Below are 18,820 nucleotides of genomic sequence, written 5' to 3' on the forward strand. Positions count from 1 at the left end.
TCAAAATGTAGAAACTCAACAGATTGGTGTAAGAGCAGATCTCAAAGAAAATTGGAAGAACTAAAGAAATTATCTAAAAAGCAACAGAGACACAAAAAAGGAGACTATGAAAGGTTAAGAGAAATGGAGACCTTAAGAGAGTTCTAATACAATATTCAATCAGAGTTCTACAAAGAGAAGGAAGAGAGAATGGGGCAAAGGCAATATGCAAAGACACAATGGCTGAAAACTTCTCAGAGTTGATGAAAAACACCAATCCAAAGATTTAAGAAGCTCTATAACTCCCAAATTATATAAATAAAAAGATATTCATATCTAGACATATCAGAATGAAACTGTAGAATACAAAAGACAAAAAGAAGATTCTAAAGATAGCTAGAAAGAAAAGACAGATAACCTTTAAAGGAACTACAACTATACTGACAGATCACTTTTCAGTAGCAATGAAAGAATGAAGAATAAAGAAAGTAGTACATACGTTTACGAGTAAAAATACTGACTATGTATAACATTATTTTATGGGATTAAAAATTTGCCACAATAGAACTAAAATACAAAGAAACATCAGTAGCAAAAATAAATAGAGCAGAGTTCAATTATTCTAAGGTCTTTGTATGGTTTAGAAGGAGGTTTAAAATGCTGATTAACTTTCTACTTTGATAAGTTAATTACACATATTAAAACTTCTTGGATAAGAACTAATAGATTATCAACAGATCTTACAAATTCCAAATTGTAGAGGAAATAAGAAGAAATAAATTAAAAACAAAATCAAAAGGAGGCAGGGGGAAAAACAAAATAAAAAAACATGACAAAAATGAGATAAATAGAAAAAAGACATTTAGGTGACAGGAATATATCCCATCATAATGATAATTTCTCAAACTGTAAAGAGATAAAATGCTCCAGTTTAAAGGTAAAAATTATCAACTGGATTAATAGAAATACATGTATATGTTGTTTACAAGAGATAAACCAGCATTAAAAGGATATGAAAAGGGTGGAAAAAAAGAATGGAAAAAAAACTAGGTACACAAAAATAAAGCTGATATAATTATATCAATATCAGATAAAACAGACTTCAAACAAAAGACACTACTAGCGATAAAGAGGGCTACTACATAATGCAAAAAAATTCAACTTACTAGGACAATATAACTATTTAAACTTGAACGCTCCCATTTGCAGAGTTTCAAAATATATAAAGCAAAGAATCAACAGACTTATAAGGAGAAACAGAGTCTATCACCAGAGTGAGAGATTTTAAAACACCTCATTTGTTAAGTAGATAGTTCATATAGGTAAATCACTAGGGATATAAAAGATTTTAGCAACATAATTAACAAGCTAGGTCTAATGGACACATGCGGCGTATGCTAACCGATGAACAGCACTCTTATTATACTCACTAAATTTATAGTAGCATTATTGATGATAGCTAAAAGCACAAATAACCAAGATGTCCATCAACTGGGAAACAGATACACAAAATGTGGTATATCCATTATAAGGAAATATTATTCAGTCATAAAAAGGAATGAAGTACTATACATGTTACAACATGGATGAACCTTGAAGACATTATGGTCAGTGAAAGCTAGTCATCAAAGGCCAGAGAGTGTATAATTTCATTTATATGTAACGTCCTGAACAGGCAAATCTATACAGAAAGAAAGTAGATTAGTGGTTGCCATATGCTGGAAGGAGGAGAAATGCAGAGCGCCTGTTAATGAGTATGTGTTTTTTAGGCGTGTAATGAAAATATTCTGGAGTTAGATAGTGGTGATGGTTGCACAACTTTGTGAATATACCAAAAACCTCTGTATTCTAGACTTGAAAAGAATGTGTGAATTATACCTCAATTAAAGAAAAATATACATACATACAGCTTTAAGAATAAATCTAACAACATTTTTGCAAAATTTTTATGAAGAAACATTTAAAGCTTTGCTAAAATACATTGAAGAAGAATAAATCAAGACATATCAAATTCATAGACTGGAATAATCAGCATTACAGTTACACCAATTCTCCAAAATATGATATACGAAACCAAGGCAATTTCAACAAAATTTTTTTTGCACTTGTTGACCTAACACACTAATATTAAAATGTATAAAGGGCCAAGAATAATCAAGATACTTTCCTTATCAGATAAAGAATTATAAAGCTACAGTAATTAATTAAGGCAAGAATAGTATAGCCCAGTAATAGATAAACTGGCCAGAACAAAAGGCCAGAAAGGGACCCATGAGCACATGGAAACGATGCCAGCACTGACACTGCAGACAAATGTGGAGAGGATGGCCATTTCAAGGCGCTGCTTATATTTGTGGGAAAAAAATAGATCCCTACCTCACAGAAGAGATGAAAATCAATCCCAGCTGCATTAAAGACTTATATGTGAAAGACAAAACTATTAAACTTTTAGAAGAAAATATAAGAGAAGAATATTTTAATAATCTTTTGGCAAGAGGCATTTCTGAAACAACAGACAAGGAAGGATAAACCACAAAGTTAAAGACTTATAAATCTGAATATGTTAAAATAAAAAACTTCTTTTCATCAAAAGACCCAGAAAAAGAGTGAAAAGACAGCCACACAGTGAGGGAAGAAATGTGTAACACATATAACCAAAAAAGTATTAGTATCTAGAAAATATTAAAAGTTTCTAGAAATAAATATGAAAATGACAACCCAAGAGAGAAATGGGCAAAAGATTTGAGCAGATACAGAAGAAACAAGAATGTTTCATAATCATAAGAATGTTCAGCCTCTTTACTAATAAGAGAAATGCAAACTCAAACCACCAAATTAGAAACCACTACTCACCTATCAGATTGATAAATATTAAAAAGCCAGACAGCTATCAAATTGGATACCTTTCGAATTTGATGCTTTCTTACCTTATAATAGGCCTTTGCATTGTTAAAGAGCAGCTGGAAGTCAGCAGTCAGCAGATTAACATCATCATACTCTTCCATTTTTAGTTTCTGCTGGATTTTCATCAAGTCAATGGGCTGAGAAACTACTTCATAATAATCTGGTTGATTTCTGTTATAATTTAATTTTTTTAAAAGGCATTAATCCAAAGCCTATAAAAAGTTGTATTTCAAAATCATCTGTGGCAATGTCCAACATTCCAAGTGATAGAATATACTAGACTTATTCCCATTATTTGAACTAAAAGAGAATAACAAAAGCAAGACGCATATGCATGCCCTTTTCAAAATATATATTAGTGACATAAAAACCTAAATTAACATTTGTGATGGTCTTTTGTATGCTAAATATTTAAGATTTAGAGTACCAGCGCTCAAACTACGTCAATGGTATCTTCTGCAAATGAAAATGACTTACCTTTCATGGTATTCAGCAGTGGCTGAAAACAGATCCATGTTTCAAGGCTCTTTATAAATTTACAAAATCTTTCTTCAGCTAGTGACCACAGAATTTTTCTGCCAACTACTATCAAGTGTCTATTAGATATACTGCTCTAATATCAATTACTAAAGTTACAAAGGAGAAAGATGCAGTCCTTGGCACAAGGAGCTTACCAAAGATAAAAGGACAATAAGACATTCAAACGTGACTCAACTATTTAAAAAAAAAGGGCACTGGAATGATAAACACAAAATTCAGGATAGTTATTATCTCTTGGAGGGGAGGGATAGTGAGGGACACACAGGAAACTTCAAAGGTAGTTATAATGATAATTTCTTAAGTTGGGTTTTGCGTTCATGGATGTTCATTATTCTTTCTGGCTTTTTTCGAATGGAGTTCCATGATAAGTAAACCTTCTGAAAAATTATCTAAGTGACTATTTTTCTCAATTCTCTCTTGGGGGTAGGTAGTTAACTCCATTCTAGATGTGTAAGAGATAAGTTATTACATACAAAGAATTAAGGCTTAATCTCTCTTGGGACCTTGGAGGACATGTTATAGCCATGTATGTATGATATACATAACTTTTTAAAACTTTTTATTTTGACATAAAAGTTGCAAGAACAGTACAAAGAATATTTTTTCTGAACCATTTGAGAACAAGCTGTTGGCATGATGTCCTACCATCCTTGAATAGTATAGTGTGTATTTCCTACAAACAAGGACCACAGTTCAACCATCAAAATCAGGAAATTAACTTGGATATAGTACCACCATCTAATCCTCAGACTCCATTCATATTTTGCCAACTTGTTCTAAAATTGTCCTTTACAGCAAAAGGATCAAGTTCAGAATCATATGTTGCATTTAGTTACATTTCTTTCGTTTCCTTCATTCTGAAACAGTTCTTCAGTCTTTCCTTGACTTTCATGATCTTGATACTTTTGAAGATCACAGACCAGTTATTTTGTAGAATGTCTCTCAATTTGGGTTTGTCTGTTTTCTTGACGAATAAATTCAGATTATGCTTCTTTGGCAGGACTACGACAGAAAGGATGTTGTATTCATCTCATTGTATCCCATCTGGTGGCACATGATTTCAACTTGTCCCATTACTTAGATGAGGTTGATTTTGATCACTTGATTATGGTGGTCTGCCAAGTTTCTCAACCGACCAAGTTACTCTTTTTCTCCTTGTACTCTATGCAGAGGTACCTCCAGACTACGTAAAAAGCCTTTCCTCATCAATTTATTCATTTATTTATATCAATATGGATTCCTGGATTCCTATTTCACTTAGTGGGTTAAAAACCATCACAGTTGGGGCTGGCCCCTCGGCGTAGCGGTTAAGTGCACGCGCTCCGCTGCTGGCGGCCCTGGTTCGGCCCCTGGGTCAGGCCATGCTGTGGCGGCGTCCCACATAAAGTGGAGGAAGATGGGCATGGATGTTAGCTCAGGGCCAGTCTTCCTCACAAAAACAAAAAAAAAAAACACCATCACAGTTATATGCCACATAATGACGTTTTGGTCAATGATAAATATACAACAGTGGTCCCATAAAATGAGTACCATATAGCCTAGGTGCGTAGTAGGCTATACCATCTAGGTTTGTGTAAGTACACTCTATGATGCTCACACCACAATGAAATTGCCTAACAACATCTCTCTCAGAATATATCCCTGTTGTTAAGTGATGTATGACTGCACTGTAACTATTCTGATGCTCAAACTGCTCCAGGTTTGGCCAGTAGGAGTCCTTTCGAGACGGCTTCTATTTTCTATGTCCTTTTTTTGTGTGTGTGAGGAGATCAGCCCTGTGCTAACATCTGCCAATCCTCCTCTTTTTTTTTTTTCCTTGGCTGAGGAAGACTGGCCCTGGGCTAACATCTGTGCCCATCTTCCTCCACTTTATATGGGACGCCGCCACAGCATGGCTTGCCAAGCAGTGCGTCGGTGCGCACCCGGGATCCGAACCAGCGAACCCCGGGCTGCCGCAGCAGAGCACACACACTTAACCACTTGCGCCACCAGGCCGGCCCCTTCTATGTCCTTTTGACATGTTCCTATTACCCTTTGAGCACCTGACTATTTCCTGGAACCATAAGATGTTACAGGCTCATCTTGTACTTTCTCTGCCCTTGAAATCATCCATTTCCCCAAAGAACTCTGGTTCCTTTTAACAGTAAACGGTATTTAAAAACCAAAACTGAGGTGCTAGATGTGTTCATTTCTACTGGGGTGTTGCTGCTCCCAGGCTGTCTCAATAGACATATCTAGGCAATACACATATGTTCACTTATATCTATATTTATTTCTATATCTACATATATTAGACACCATGAAATCACACCAATATCTCCAATTCCAATCCAAGACCACAGGGTTCATTCTAGTTTCCTTTCCCTACTTGTACTCCACTTCTCAGAGTGTGAGAAGCCTGACTCCTGGGTACTAAAGATCATATCTGCAATGTATTTACTTACGTGATTGGTCTCCTGCATGTAACCAGTCTCTTCTTGCTACTGTCCTACCTCCACCCAACAATGCTCTCCTCATCTCACTCAGTCTATGACCCCTCCCTGTGTGCTAGGCTACACTCTGTGGGAATGCCCTCCTTACTCCACCTATGACAGACCACTGCCACCGTCACTCCCCCAAAATGGATGCCCTCCTTCTCCCATTTAGGCCTCAACACCCTGTGCCAGGAAGTCCTTCTCCATGAACCCCCTCTTTACCACGCCCAGGCTCTGACACCCCATGATGTGACACTGCTACTATCCACACTCTCCCTATTCACCTATCTGCTTGTCTTCCTTGCAGATGCCTACCTTGCTCAGCCTCACCTAATGACTTCTGAATTGAATCCTTCAGGAAGGGAAAGGAAGAAGAATAAAAAATCGAGTTTTTTAAAACCCTTATCAACCACTTACATTTCAGTAAACTATAAAATTAAGTATGAGGGGATAAAAGGAGTACTCCATTTGCTATTCAGAGAAAGTACAAGAACATAAAGGTCTTGGTGAGTAACAACAAAGGATCATGCAGGCCTACTATTGATGTTGTCAGTGGCACCAAGGGGCTTTCTCAGAGTGAGTATTAGGCTCTCTCCACCTGGGCCTGATGGGTCACAGTCCAGTGCTCCTTGCCAAGGCTGGACCTCAGCACCCTCTCAGGTCTGGGGGATGATCTGTAGACAACTGAGAACCCAATGAGGACACATGCCTAGAAAGGACACTATCTCTTGGAAGTTCTGCTAGACGGATCCTCACAAGCATTTTCAGAATTACCACACAGACAAAAGAGAGATCAGAATCCCAACACTCTACTCTATATAATATGGTCAAAAAAGGGTCCTCCCACTTTTAAAATGAAATAGCTCTACTAATTTTTCCACTTATATCAAACATACAGAAAAGCATAAAAAAGTAAAAACTGTTCCTATTCATCTAGAGTTAAAAGCACTATGAGTATTCTTCCAGACTTCTATGCACATATATACAGATAGGATTGTACAATACACATTCTTTTATAACAGCTTTTCTCTTTCAACAATAGGTGAGGGCACCCTGCCATGATATGGTCACAGAACATCCAAAACATAAATAACAGTTTTCACCAGAAAAGTGAGAAACACCAGGCCTGAAGTGCAGAGCCAGGCTACCCCCAAACTCATTTTCCCTTCTTCCCAGGATGACAGCACCCTAAGCTGCTGTCTGGGTACTAAAGATCATATTCTCTAGCCTCACTGCAGCTAAGTGCTGGCCAATGCAAGAGCTGAAGTGTGTCATGTCCAGGTCACATCCTTAACATGTCTTCTTTTTCCTACGGGCTAGAAGGTAGTTGTGGTGGTGGGCCATCTCAGACCATGCAGACAAGGGGGACACCCCAAGGACAGCAGAACAAAAAGATAGACAGTACCTGGGCCCTGAACAGGAATTTAACATGCGACAAAGCAATTTTTCTTGTTTTAGCCATTGTTAATTTAGATGTCCTAGTACAAGCAGCCTAATATACTAATCAAAACAACGTCTCAAAAAGAGATTCACAATTGTGTACCTCTGAGCAATACTACTTCCCACACACTCTTGAGAAAACATATGCATTCCCTCAGACACAGCACTAGGGGAAGGCAGCAGTGCTCCCAAGGCACTGCATCATGGAGGCTAGAAGACAGTGCTCCAGCACCAAAGGCCTGTATCCCTCTGTCCTGCAGCACTAACCTGCTGGTGGAAAGCAGGCAGCAGAGGGGCAGTCCTTTTCTATGAGGGGTTTGTGTACTCCAGTAGGATGCTGCTCCTCTATACAACTTATTGGTTAAGAGCACAGGCTTTAGAATCAGAAAGAGTTGAATCTTAACTCCAGTTATCCTTTAGTAGTTCTGAGAACTAGTGCAAGTTCTCATCTATAAACTGTGGTAATACTTCACAAGTTTAAACAAGATAAGGTCTGGAAAGGGTTCGGCATAGTGTATAGTGTGTGGTAAGCAACAAATATGGGCTTTTATTATCATATGCTAAGTAAATGACAACTTTTAAAAGACTGTTACTGATAACAGTCTCCAGCTGAAATTTGGAGACAGTTACCTCATTTTAAAGAGTCCTTCTTTTTTGGCCATGACTAATTTACAGGGCTCTTCTTATTCAGGATGGTGACAACTCATCCTTGGTAGCTCTGCTCTTTGAGGTGAGAAGTTTGCCTTCAGCTCAACGTGCAGCTTGTTGGCTACCCACTGTGGCAGAGACAATCACAAATGGATCCAAATCTGTAGTTAATTCATTGTATTAGTTTCCCATAGCTGCTGTAACAAATTACCACAATCTTAATGGCTTAAAACAACACAAATTTATCATCTTACAGAAGTCTGAAATGAGTCTCACTGAGCTAAGAAAAAAACAAGGTGCTGGCGTTCCTTCTGGAGGTTCTAGGGTAGAATCCATTTCCTAGCCTTTTCCAGCTTCTAGAGGCCACCTGCATTCCTTGGCTTGTAGCCCTTTCCTCCATCTTCAAAGTCAGGAATATAGTATCTTCAAATCTCTCTCTGATTATGGACTCTTCTGCCTTCCTCTTCCCAGTTTAAGGACCCTTGTGATTACAGTGGGCCCACCTGGATAACCCAGGATAATCTCTCCAACTCAACGTCAGTTGAGTAACAAAATTTCTCTTTGCCATGTAATCCAACATATTCATAGGTTCCAGGGATTAGAAGATGGACATATTTGGGGGCCATTATTCTGTCTACCACACTCATGCATGTTTTCAGAACAAATAACTTTAACTGCCAGAGTTTGAAGGAAATAGTGATGTTTTTTTGACAGCAAGAAAGGAAGGAAGCTCTAGTCAGGGGGAACATAGCCTCCACAGGGAGATGTGTGCAAGGTGCATATTGGGGTCAGCAGTTTGTTTTGCTTCATTGGACCACAGAAGTCAAGCTCAAAAGTAAGGGGAAAAAGAGAGAAGGCATGGTAAAAATAATCATTGTGGCATCTCAGCATACGTGAAAAATTGATCCCTTTTAACTATGATAGCTACAACTTCACTGCTAACTAAAAGGCTACTAAACAATTCAAAAAAAATTTTTTTTCACTCTCAAGAACTAGAGAAAGAACAACAAACTAAACCCAAAGCTAACAGAAGGAAGGAAATAACATATAAAGCAGAGATAAATGAAATAGAAAATAGAAAAAAAAAAAAATCAACAAAGCTAAGAGCTGGTTTTTTGAAAAAATCAACAAAATTGACAAACCCTTAGCTAGATTAACTAAGAAAAAAACACTCAAATACAATCAGAAATGAAAGAAGGGACATTACAAAGGACACCACAGAAATAAAAAGGATTATAAGAGAACACTATGAACAACTGTACGCCAATAAATTGGATAGCCTAGAAGAAATGGATAAATTCCTAGAAACATACAACCTATCAAAACTGAATATGAAAAAACAGAAAACTTGAATAGACCTATAACTAGTATAGAGATTGAATCAGTAACCAAAAATCTCCTGGCAAAGAAAAGCCCCTGACTTTACAGATTAACTGGTAAATTCTACCAAACATTTAAAGAACCAACACTAATCCTTCTCAAACTTTTCCAAAAAATTGGAGGAGGGAAAACTTATTCTGTGAGGCCAGCAACGCCCTGATACCAAAGCCAGAGAAAGGCACTATAAGAAAAGAAGACTACAGATGTATATCCCTTCTGAACATTGATGAAAAATCCTCAACAAAATACTAGCAAAATTAATTCAGCAGCATATTAAAAGGATTATACACCACAACCAAGTAGGATTTATTCCTGGAATGCAAGGATGGTTCAACCTATGAAAATTGATAAAAATAATGCATCACATTAACAGAATGAAGGAAAATAACCACACGATCACCTCAACTGATGCAGAAAAGGCATTTGACAAAATTCAATACCCTTTCATGATTAAAAACTCTCAACAAATTAGGTATAGATAGAAACTACCTCAATACAATAAACGCCATTTATGAAAAGCCCACAACTAACATCATACTCAAAATTGTGAGACTGAAAGCTTTTCCTCGAAGTTCAGAAACAAGACAAAGATGCTTGCTCTCGCCATTTCTTTTCAACATAGTACTGGAAGTTCTAGCCAGAACAGTTAGGCAATGAAAAGAAACAAAAGGCATCCAAATTGGAAAGGAAGAAGTAAAATTATCTCTGTTCACAGATGATATGCTCTTATATGCAGACAACTCTAAAGATTCCACACAAAAAAATTAGAACCAATAAGCAAATTCAGCAAAGTTTCAGGATACAAAATCAAAATACACAAAAATCAGTTGCATTTCTATACACTAACTATGAACAATGCAAAATGGAAATTAAGCAAGTAATTCCAGGGCCGGCCCCATGGCTTAGTGGTTAAGTGCGAGCGCTCCGCTACTGGTGGCCCGGGTTCGGATTGCGGGCGCACACTGACGCACCGCTTCTCCAGCCATGCTGAGGCCACGTCCCACATACAGCAACTAGAAGGATGTCCAGCTATGCATACAACTATTTACTGGGGCTTTGGGCGAAAAATAAATAAATAAAATTATTAAAAAAAAAAAGAAAGTAATTCCATTTATAATAGCATCAAAAAAAAAAAAACTTAGGAATAAACCTAACCAATGAAGTGAAAGACTTGTACGCTGAAAACTACACATTTCTGTAGAAATTAAAGACACAAACAAATGGAAAGACAGTCCATGTTCATGGATTAGAAAACTTAATATTTTTAAGACACCAACACTACCCAAAGCAATCTACATATTCAATGCAATCCCTATTAAAATCCCAACAGCATTTTTTACAGAAACAGAAAAATCCATCCTGAAATTCATACGAAATCTCAAGGAGCCAAAACTATCTGAAAAAGAACAAAGTGGGAAGACTATATTAGTCAGGGTTCTCTAGAGAAACAGAACCAATAGGATATATATAGAGAGAGATTTAAGAGATTTACTATAAGAATTAGCTCACGCAATTATGGAGGCTGAGAAGTTCCAGGATCTCCCATTTGCCAGCTGGAGAACCAGGAAAGCCAGTGGTGTACAGCAGTCCCCCCTTATCCACGGCTTTGCTTCCCACAGTTTCAGTTACCTGTGGTCAACCGCAGTCCAAAAATATTAAACGGAAAATTCCAGAAATAAGTAATTCATAAGTTTTAAATTGCATGCCATTCTGAGTAGCATGATGAAATCTCGGGCTGTCTGTTCCACCTGGGATATGAATCATCACTTTGTCCAGCATATCCATGCTATATACGCTACCCACCCAGTTAGTCACTTAGTAGCCATTTCGGTTATCAGATCACAGTGCTTGTGTTCAAGTAACCCTTATTTTACTTAATAATGGCCCCAAAGCACAAGAGTAGTGATGCCGGCAATTTGGATATGCCAAATAGAAGTCGTAAAGTGCTTCCTTTAAGTGAGAAGGTCAGAGTACTCCACTTGATAAGAAAAAAATCATATGCTGAGGTTGCAAAGATCGACAGTAAATTTTATTACAGTATATTGTTATAATTATTCTATTTTATTGTTACTTATTATTGCTAATCTCTTACTGTGCCTAATTTATAAACTAAACTTTATCAAAGGTATGTATGTATCGCAAAAAACATAGTATATGTGTATATATATATATATATACACACACATATATACAGGGTTTGGTAATATCCGCAGTTTCAGGCATCTACTGGGGTCTTCAAACATATCCTCTACCAATAAGGGGGACTATGATAGGGTGATTACTCAAAATTTTAAAAACAGAATTACTATAAGATTCAGCAATCCCATCTCTGGGTATATATCCAAAAGAACTGAAAGCAGCCTCTCAAACAGGTATTTGCAGACCCATGTTCACTGCAGCATTATTCATAACAGCTAAGAGGTGGAAGAAACCCAAGTGTTTATCAATGGATGAATGGATAAACAAAATGTGGTACACTCATACAATGGAATATAATTCAGACTTAAAAAGGAAGGAAATCTTGTCACATGCTACAACATAGATGAATTTTGAGGACATTATGCTAAGTGAAAAAAGCCAGTCACAAAAGACAAATACTGTCTGATTCCAGTTATATGAGGTATCTAAAGTAGTCAAATTCATAGAAACAGTGCAACAGTGGTTGCCAGAGGCTTGGGGGGAGGGGAAAATGGGGCGTTGTTTAATGGGTATAGAGTTTCAACTTGGCAATATGAAAAAGTTCTGGAGATCTGTCGTACAACAATGTGAATATACTTAACACTTGTTGAACTGTACACTTAAAAATGGTGAAGACCATAAACTTCATGTTGTGTGTTTTTTACCACAATTAAAGAAATTTTTTAAAAAAATATGTTTCACTAAATCTTGACAACTAAAACTAAAATCTGGACCCCAGTATCATTTAAGCCGTTCTTTCCAAAGGAAAACTCAATTACCAAACACTTTAAACACGGACCCAGGACCAAATCCCTCCCATTCACCTTCCAACTCACCTTCGCTTCGGTGCCCTAATGAAGAGCTCACAGAGGAGCCTGCCCTGCTCATCCTTATAGTCTCGGATGGTGTTGTAGAGTTCATGGCACACAGCAATCTACACATAGGAAAAGGAGAAAAATCACCAGAAAAGTGAACACAAAGCCAGTGTAGGCATAAGGATTATCTTCAATAAAAACATACACCTAAAAGGCAGGTAGACAAGTAAGAGGACAAATCCCCAAATTCCCATGTGGAAACCCAAGGCTGAAATATGCTGACAGTATCTCTCCTCATTTAAAATAATTTAATTGATTAAATGTTTTGATATCTTGCATCAGACTTATGCTGCTGCTGATTTTTCTTTTCTTTTAAACTAAATCAGTTCATATCACTCTCTTGCTTAAAATCATCTAATAGAGGGGCTTCTTACTTCTCAGAGAATAAAATCTAAACTCCTAACATTACCCACAGAGTATGTAGGGTAACTACATACTTTGGCTGGGCAAACTTTGCCATTCTCCTTCTCCCTCCTGATCATCTCCCTGTAACCACAACACACCAAACCCGTTCCTGACTCAGCCCCTTCACATTGGGCCCCTCTGCCTGGAACACTCTTCCCCAGTGCTCTGCAGGGCCAGTGCCTTCTCATCACACAGAAACCTTTCCTGATGGTTTGAGCCAAAACAGCCCTAATCACCCAAACTTTTCTTCTTAGCACTTATCACCAGCTGAGGTAGTTTATTACTTATTTGTTCACCTGTTTACATTCTGCTTCCCCCACACCACAATCTTAGCTCCATGTGAAAAATTCACTTGTCTTATACATGGCTATATCCTGATCACCAGAGCAGTGCTTGGCACATGACAAGCACACAGTTATTTGAATGAATATATAATGTGACATACTGATATTTTTTTATATTAAATTGTATATTACTATAAGACTTTTGGCTAAATATATACTTTTCATAAAAAAAAAGTTAACAATATCAAGCCAGAGGAAAAAGAAGTGGAAAGGCCTTGCATCTTAACCACTTATCATTAAAGGAAGGATAAGGAACCGTAGGAAAAGCAGGCAGAAACTCTGTGATCCAAGTTACTCACAGGATCTACAGTCGGAAGATTGGAAAGTCTCCTCCTTTTCCTGCTTGGGCCTGGTGTGGACACAGAATGGTGCCCATCATCAAAGTCCCCGCTGACACTACTGGAAGGGGAGGTAGCTCTTCTCCTCTTGGAACCCATGGAATCCAACTTCTTCTGTAAGAAATAATTAGTCATGTTCTTATATTTAAATTTAGATTCTGCCAGCAAGCCCTCAGCTGGCCACCTGCTATCAAACTTATGGTTCACTCAGGAGGATATTTTAACTGTTGCAAAGAAGCTTAACTAACTGTTAGCTTTTTCAATGGAAGTCCTGGACTTTGTTGCTTTAGTCCCTTCACTTACCAGAATGCTACACTTTCAACGTGGATGGGACAAATTCAGCAAAAGTGTACTCATTTGTATATCACCAATTTTGAATGACTCAACCACTTCTGGCCTCAAATTCACCCTGGACTAGAGTTTGAAAACCCACGTGTAGGGGTACACTAGTGTGCCAGAGGTATTGATCCCACAGCCCCTGAGGTAGCCAAGCATGCTTCAGGGACAGAGGCCCCAAGGTGGTTGCCTCTGGAGTCAGTAGCCTCATCTGTTTTCCCCAGTGTGTCTTACAATTCTGATCATTTTCCAGATGGGCTATGATATAGAAAAGCATTGGAAGCAGTGCCCGAGGCAAATGGTAGGGAGACAAAAGGGTAGGGAGACAGAGGACAATTAATCTTCTAGCATTTTAGATGCACCCTAAAATTTACACACCGAAAATGAGTTTTTTCCATTCATTAAAGAAGGATCCACAAGACATACCGTTGGAAAATACTTAATGTGACTTGCCATACCTATGCCAAAGTAGCAAAAACTGTGCTGTGAAACTTTTCTGTTAAGCCAGATTAACCTCCTTTTCAGTTATATGAAGTACTCTATCCCCATGAATTTTGAAATCATAGCTTTAAGTTTCAGTAGATGATTTGGAAGAACACCTTAGAGTTGAGCTTTTAGGTCCTACTTGGCTTTTCAGAAACATATAAATATTTGCTCTCAGTTTTAGGCAGGCTGCTAAGTAACTAATCTTTTTTTTGTGTGTGTGTGAGGAAGATCAGCCCTCAGCTAACATCCGTGCTAATCCTCTTTTTGCTGAGGAAGTCCCGCTCTGAGCTAATACCCATTGCCAATCCTCCTCCTTTTTTCTTTCCCCCAAAGACTCCCAGTAGATAGCTGTACATCATAGTTGCACAACCTTTTAGTTGCTGTATGTGGGACGCAGCCTCAGCATGGCTGGAGAAGCGGTGCGTCGGTGCGCGCCCGGGATCCGAACCTGGGCCACCAGAGTAGCGGAGTGCGTGCGCTTAACCGCCAAGCCACGGGGCTGGCCCCTAAGTAATTAATCTTAACACAACTTTACAAATATATACATTGGACTGTAACACAAGAAACAGAACCACTGAAATGATCTGCTGCAGCTGGAGCAAAAGGGTCTATACTGGAGAAGGTCCTACAATGCTGACACAATTTAACAACAATATCAACTAGTATATTGTGATTTCAAAGATCTTTCTATAAAGCTAAAAGAAAAAAACTGATCCCAGTTTCACTCAACATCCAATTTCAGGAAACTAAGACACCAGCAGCTGAAAGAAGGGGTTGCCATTCTTAGCATGGAGAGAAAAACTGGGGATCTCCAGGGAACAGAAAGCAGGAGCAAAACAAACCAACAAATAAAAAAATCCTGGTAACCAACTGAAAAGCAAGAGGAGTCTCTTATCTCTTCCTCTGAACTACAGTCCACCTGGTATTTAAAAACACAGCCTACCAAGATGATGTTCCTTCCTCTAGGCTTTGGTTTTGTTATATAGTGTACTAGTTTGCAATTGGCTACAACTGGCTCAAAGCTTCAAAGGGCTGAGGCCAAGGACAGCCAAGTTTTGTTGGTTTTTGTTTGTTTTATAAAAGGCTGATAAACTGGCCTCAATTCATTAAGAAGAAACTAAGGACAATCCTTTGTACACAATCTATGACAAGGACACAAGTGAATTTGATGAACGTGAGAAGGGAATCTTTATGGAAAGGATAACAAAATTTAAGAAAGGTGAAAGGGAAAAGGCAAGGAAGGACAGAAAAGAGAAAGGGGTAGATGATCAGTAATTTACCAGCTTTACCAGAGCACAACCAGCGCCTCGAAAAGCCAGTCTCCTCATTATGTCTGAAGGCCAGTGAAGCCAGTGGGAGAAGGCAGGGCTTTAGAAGTGCTGATTCAGTGTTAATATATTCAAAACTGAAAGAGAAGAACAAGGCAGAGAAAGGGGAAATAAAAACAGAAGGGTCAGAAGGAGAAAAATGAGTACGAATAGATAGAAAACATTCAATTAGAACTGCTAAAGAAAGATAAGAGAACTGGAGAAAATACGCATATCAGTTCTCTTGTGCCAATCAAACTGCCACAAAAGCTCAGGCACTAACAGTACCGGCCACTTCTTCCATTTTAAAACCAAATGCTTTTCATATGCTTAAAGTGGTCTCACTGAGGTTCCCCTTTACTCACATGGAATGACTGTCAATTCCAGGAATGAAGCATGCCTGCCCACTGCCCCCTAATCAATAAAAGCAGAGTTCAATCACAGAGCTGGAATGGAGAGTGAACACACGTGGAAGGCTCACATGTGACACCAAGTGTTGGGAAGCTGGAACAAACCGAGAACGGCTCATGTGAGCAGAGTCTGGAAAAAATTCCTCTACCCCCAAAAAATGCAGAGAAAGACATTTATTTCCAAAAGTCCTATCAGCATTGGAAAGACACCATAAACAAGTTTAGAAAGGTGAAAAAAAAAGCCTTCAACCATTTTGGCAGGAGATCAAAATAACTTTTATAAACAATCCACTGAAAATCAAATGACAAAAAAAGTAAGTCATTGGTGTCTGTGTGTATACAGCTTAGACCATACAATATCTAAAACTCCTTGAATTATTAATTTACTTTGATAGGACAAGAAAAAGATGCAACTTAATGACAATTTTCAAATATTTTCTTATTCAAAGGACACATTTTAAAATGTATTTTGGAAGTCTGGCAAGAAAGGCCTGTGGCCAAGTGGGTGGCAAGAGCAATAGGACCTGAGCTCAGAAGACCAGAATAGCAGTCCCAGGTTTTCCACCCGCAATTATCTGTTTGATGTTACTTGAGTCACAACCTCTCAGATTCATTTCTTCATTTCTAAAAGGAGAGCAGTAAAATGTACATGTCTCCCCGGGATAGCTGTGATAGTGAAATGTACATGACATCACTTTGAAACGTCAAAGCACAACAAAAATGTTAAGTTTCAACTCTAGGATTGCATGCTCCGTGGGCACAGAAACAGCATTTACTTCATTTTTGTAGCCTTGACTCATAGAATATACTTGGTATAGTTTGCGCGATCAACGTATCTTTTTAAAAAAACATATTAAAAGTGCACTTAAGTAAGACATTAAAAAAAACTTTTATTTGTATAGTTTAAAAGGCCTGTAAGCATCTCTTTAGCAATTCTGTTTCCAGGAAGAAGAAAGATTGATTCTGGAGCTCAATTACAAGTTTTAAAATGGCACTGATTACAGTCACATGTCCAAAAGTCAGACAACCAATGATAAATTACAGTGGACAGTAAAGAATAACTTTGTAACGTGCAACTAAGAAAACATTTACTCAGTATAGCCAAATTGTCTATTTTGACAGTTTATAAACTTTCAGTACTCTGCCGTATTTCTAGTGATACTTAGTACTGTAATACATGCTTAAAACAAAAATTGTGGAAAACAGAAGATTCAAAGGGAAAAGAAAAATCACTTATAATCCTACTTCCCAGAGAAAATTCACCTTTAACACTGGTGTTCACAGCTTTCAGTATTTATTCTATGTCTTAGTTGCCTTTTTTTTCACAAAAGCATTAACAAACCATATGTATTATTTTGCAGTTTTAACTTTGGCAAGATTCTTCCAAGTAAACATTCTGCCACATGGTGTTGACAGCTTGACAGCAGTCTATCATACAAATACACCATAATTTACTAATCTTGGGGATTTGGATAAAATATTAACATTTGAGGTACTTTGTACACTCCCAAAGCCAAAGAAAGTGGTCAAGGCCCTTCCATTATCCACACACGTTTTTGTTACTGTTTTAACTTGAAATACTTCTTCAAAAGATACTTTACAATCTTCGTTTGGATCTTAAAATACGGGCAATCTGTTAACAAACAGTAAAGCAAAGATTATACTACTCTTTTATATTTTTATTGAATCCAATTTGCTTCTAAATTGTATTTGGGAAAGTGTACACTACTAAATGGAAAAATCATCTTTGAGAAGCCCTAGTTTGTTGGAAAATTAGTTAAAAATGTTTTACTCCAACACGTTTCTATAAATTATAGTAATTTCTATATCCACTAACCTGTGTATTTATTTGTTTTTCACCATTTCTTCCACGTTTTTGCCAATCTTTATTCCCCTCTAAATCACCCATATTTACTCTATAACAACAAAATTATGCTTCTCTTTCAGCAAAAAGTTTTACGAGAGATAAAAATATTTAAAACCAGGAAATGTACAGAGTTTAAAAACCTCGATTCTTTGCGGTGTTGCAGTCAAGACACTTAAATATCTGGCCTCTACTATAAACACAAATCCCATTGATTAAAATACTCCGTCTGAACACAGTCATCCGGAAACTGTTTAAAAAAAAAAAAAAAAAACACCAAGAGAGTTTGTGTCCGAACCGTCAAGAAACAACAAAAGGAGGCCCTGACCTGTGGAGGAAATGAAAGACTTCTCCGACCTGTCACTGGTACGGGGGACTAAGGGAAACGTTGACAGCTTTGAAGCTGCCGCGACGAGCTCTCGGCCAGGCGCCGGGAGCGGGAAAGACGGGCGCGGGGAGTCTCCGGGCCGCGGCGCGCCTTTGTCCCGGCCGGCAGGTGCGGCGAGGATGCCAGGCCCGTCCCGACGCCCGCCGCCGTGCCCCGCCCCGCGCACCCGGCCCGACCAGCGCGTCCCCACGGCCGGGGCGGGGCCTCCGCCGCTGCTCCCGCCCGCCCGGGCCCACACAAAGGCCCAGCAGCCGGCCGAGAGGGAGCGGCCCCGCCCGCCCGGGCCCGGCCTTACCCAGCCGCTCCGCCGCCTGCAGCCCCGGCCGCGGTCGCCGACCGCCGCGCCCCGCCCCGTGGCCGCCACGGCTGCTACTATTGCTCCTCAGTCCGCGGCTCACTGCCGTCGCTCCAGCACCCGCCGCCCTCACCGCCCTCACCCCTCCCGGTGCCGCCGCAAAGCCAGCCCCGCAGCCGCCAAGCAAACCCGGCTCCGCGCGACACTACGTGCGCGCGCACGCGAGCCG

General features: G+C 38.9%; 1 protein-coding gene across 18 annotated transcripts in view; it reads right to left on the bottom strand.

Moving 5' to 3' along the window:
* Positions 1–18,710, bottom strand: part of PBRM1 (polybromo 1) — a 119,089-nt gene extending 100,379 nt beyond the window's left edge. For 8 of the 18 annotated variants that reach the window (XM_058560804.1, XM_058560771.1, XM_058560761.1 and 5 more), the window contains exons 1-4: positions 15,608–18,354; positions 13,467–13,619; positions 12,380–12,477; positions 2,907–3,054 (exon numbers count right to left, since the gene is read on the bottom strand). In XM_058560804.1, coding sequence (XP_058416787.1) covers positions 2,907–3,054; positions 12,380–12,477; positions 13,467–13,619; positions 15,608–15,655 — 447 coding nt within the window. In that variant the 5' untranslated portion in view covers positions 15,656–18,354. Of the gene's footprint in view, positions 1–2,906; positions 3,055–12,379; positions 12,478–13,466; positions 13,620–15,607; positions 18,356–18,591 lie in introns of those variants that run through there. The other 10 variants (XM_058560814.1, XM_058560781.1, XM_058560697.1 and 7 more) reach the window with 6 other exon arrangements.
* Between the last annotated feature and the right edge of the window lie 110 nt (positions 18,711–18,820).

Source organism: Diceros bicornis, chromosome 2 (assembly GCF_020826845.1).
Source record: "Diceros bicornis minor isolate mBicDic1 chromosome 2, mDicBic1.mat.cur, whole genome shotgun sequence".
Lineage (NCBI taxonomy): Eukaryota > Metazoa > Chordata > Mammalia > Perissodactyla > Rhinocerotidae > Diceros > Diceros bicornis.